At 55.1% G+C, this 3,121-nt stretch overlaps 1 protein-coding gene across 3 annotated transcripts in view; it reads right to left on the bottom strand.

Annotated features, from left to right (window-relative positions):
• Window positions 1–847: 847 nt before the first annotated feature.
• LOC109528893 (RING finger protein 145-like) overlaps window positions 848–3,121 on the bottom strand; it is a 5,600-nt gene continuing 3,326 nt past the window's right edge. For 2 of the 3 annotated variants that reach the window (XM_019891958.1, XM_019891957.1), the window contains exons 8-12: window positions 2,920–3,102; window positions 2,686–2,833; window positions 2,365–2,487; window positions 2,069–2,302; window positions 848–1,972 (exon numbers count right to left, since the gene is read on the bottom strand). In XM_019891958.1, coding sequence (XP_019747517.1) covers window positions 1,565–1,972; window positions 2,069–2,302; window positions 2,365–2,487; window positions 2,686–2,833; window positions 2,920–3,102 — 1,096 coding nt within the window. In that variant the 3' untranslated portion in view covers window positions 848–1,564. The remainder of the gene's footprint in view (window positions 1,973–2,068; window positions 2,303–2,364; window positions 2,488–2,685; window positions 2,834–2,919; window positions 3,103–3,121) is intronic. The other variant, XM_019891959.1, reaches the window with a different exon arrangement.

Raw genomic sequence — 3,121 nt, forward strand, 5'->3', positions numbered from 1 at the left:
TATGTCGTTTTTTTCGGCTAAAAATGCCTTACTATACTATGTCGTTTTTTTCGGCTAAAAATGCCTTACTATACTATGTCGTTTTTTTTTTCTCGCTAAAAACGCCTTACTATACTATGTCGTTTTTTTCGGGCCAAAAACGCCTTACCATATTATGTCGTTTTTTTCGGCTAAAAATGCCTTACTATACTATGTCGTTTTTTTCGTGCCAAAAACGCCTTACTATACTATGTCGTTTTTTTCTGCTAAAAATGCCTTCCTATACTATGTCGTTTTTTTCGTGCCAAAAACGCCTTACAATACTATGTCGTTTTTTTCGGCTAAAAACGCCTGACTATACTATGTCGTTTTTTTCGGATTAAAAACACCTTATTATACAATCTCGTTTTTTTGGCTAAAAACCCCTTCTATACTCTTTTGTCGTTTTTTTCGTGCCAAAAACGGCATACTATACTATGTCGTTTTTTTCGGCTAAAAACGCCTTACTATAGTCAGGCGTTCGTTTTTTCCCCCGGATAATGTTCTTTTCAGCATCACATACCTGATGGTCCAATGTTTGTAGAAGCATAAATATTCTCTTCTCTGTCTCACACACTCCACTTGTATCTCAGTCTGTTTTTTTCTCATCAGTGTCATGTTATGACTGCAATGGTTTCAAAGTTTGATGAAATAAACAAGCAGCCGCGCCGCGGAAACCCTTTTAAGATGAAGAGCTAACCTGCAGCGCAGCCGCTATCTCCTTCAAGCGCAGATGGACGATGAAAAGCGAATCAAACTGCCAGAGTTTCCCGAGATTTCAAAGCAACGGAGAATCCATGATTAGCTTTGGAATGAACAGACGTTTCACTGACAGTTGACCTGGTTTTCCTTTATTTCGGGGTCATCTCCAAAATGAGCTGGCACATCATCTCATTTGAAAAATCAAGAGCAGAAATTGGAAGTCAGTGCTGATGTCAGCCTCGGTAGAGTTCTTCATAAACTTGAAGGCAAAACAAAGTTCACGTCGCATCTTAAAAAAAAAGAACTGAAAAAGGACTGGCAGGTGTTCATCATACATTGCTCATTGCGCATGTATTCATTCTGAACCACGCTAACACTGCGACAAGGTAACGGGCGCCGTCTGCGTCCCGCTGCTCCCACTCCGGAGGGTGGAGTGATCACACCAGCTGGGAGGGACGCGTCATTTGGGCCGGGGGGGCGTCAACGGTCAAGTCGTATGTCGTACAAATGACAGTCTGGAGCACGCGTCGAGGAAGAAAGATGCTTGAGATGCTTTGGTGGAAACATGCGGGCGTTCACGCTGCAGCATGCGTCGTGATGCTAATCTCGCGCTCGGCATCGGCCAGTCGGGGAAACGAGCCGGCCATCGCCACGGCGTCCCGCCGCGTGTCCGATCATTCGCTCATTCCCGACCCCCCGATCACGACCGCGAGATCTCCAGTGGACGTTTTCAGGAACGGTCGAGGTCCACCACGTCCAAATCTCAATGCCGCGAGAAAGGGTTTTGGCAACCAGACCAGGTGGGGGGGGGGGTGTGGGCACTGAGCGCTCGGAACGCGCGCGTTCACATGCCCACGACATCGCCTCTTACGGCGTCACGGGTCTTGTAGATGTGACGGGATGATCCGGGATCATCCGATCGGATGCCGGGTGTGGCCGTGGCTCCGCCCCCGGCCTCGTCACCTCCCTCCAGATGGGGTATTGGAGACGAGGGGGGCGTGTCCAACCCGTCAGAAGGGGATCGGCGGTCCGCACGAGACGAAGACGGAGCGGCTCCTCCCTCCGCGGGCTTCTCCTCGCCGACCGCTCCCTGTCCGGCAGGCGCGCGATCGGCCGGGGCCGCGTCGGCGGCCGACTGGCTCTTGAGCTGAGCGTGACAGAGCGGACACGTCTCCTGCACGTACAGCCACTTCTTCAGACAGCCCGCGTGGAAGAAATGGCTGCACGGCGTGATGACGGCGCTGCTCAGGTCCTGAGGGAGCAAGTCGAGACGTTAACGCGGCAACGACCGGAGGAGACGCCATCGTTGGACGGCAAAAGGTCCCGGCGACGCGAGGGTGAGCGTGACCTGGTAGCAGATGGCGCAGATGTCGTTGTATCGCCGCAGCTGCGCCGGGCTGGCGGTGGGGAGGCTCTTGATCTTGTTGACGGCGTCGCGGCGCAGCAGGAAGCTCTGCCAGCCCAGCTGCGCCCGCAGCCACACGTTGTAGTACGAGTGCACCAGGATGATGGTGCCGCCCATCACGCTCCACTCGCCGAACACCGTCTCCGACACGCCGTAGCACACCACGCACACCGCCACCTGATGGACACGCGCACATCCTGCCATTCGCGCACCCCCTGCGCTTGCGCGCGTGTACGTACCAGAAACTCCAGCAGCCTGTAGGTCCCGTTGACGCAGTAGATGACCTCGTCCATGTTCTCCACCGGAGCCTTGCGGAATTCCTCCACCATGAAAAGCACGTAGATGAGCAGAGTGCCCAGCACCTGAACGCACACGCGGTCACGACGCTCGTCAGCCACGCACACAATCGCAGACGTACTACCCGCACGCACGCAAAACGCGGGACGAGCACACCTAACGGACACGCGGCAGTCTCCCGACGTCTCTCTCCCGCACGCACATCTCAAGTGTAACACGTACAAGTCGCATGAAACACACGTGGAGGTGTGCGCGCGCCCGACCTGCAGCGACGTGAGGATGGAGGACGAGATGATGATGAGGAGCCAGAAGTCCATGTGGAAGAACTGACAGATCATGTAGGCCATGTAGGCCGGGAAGACCAGCAGGAAGAGGCACAGCGACACGGCTCGGAAGTGCTTCCACAAGCTCCTGGCGGGAAGCGCGACGGGGACGACAACGAGGGTTAAGCGGCGGCCGGCCGACTGGCTGGCCGGCCGGCAGTCGCGCCAAAGTACCTGTCCCTGGAGGCCCCCAGCGCCAGCACAATGGGGTCGGCGATCTCCAACATAGACTGGAGGATGGAGGCCACCACGATGAAGAGGATGATGGACAGGAGGAAGGCCCGGTGGATCACCTGCAGCTCGATCAGGCCCGTCTGGACCGCCAGGATCAGCAGGGTGATGCCCTCCGTCACGCCCCTGCGCAAAAACGTCACGC

This window comes from Hippocampus comes, unplaced genomic scaffold (genome assembly GCF_001891065.2).
Source record: "Hippocampus comes isolate QL1 unplaced genomic scaffold, H_comes_QL1_v1.1 scaffold676, whole genome shotgun sequence".
NCBI lineage: Eukaryota > Metazoa > Chordata > Actinopteri > Syngnathiformes > Syngnathidae > Hippocampus > Hippocampus comes.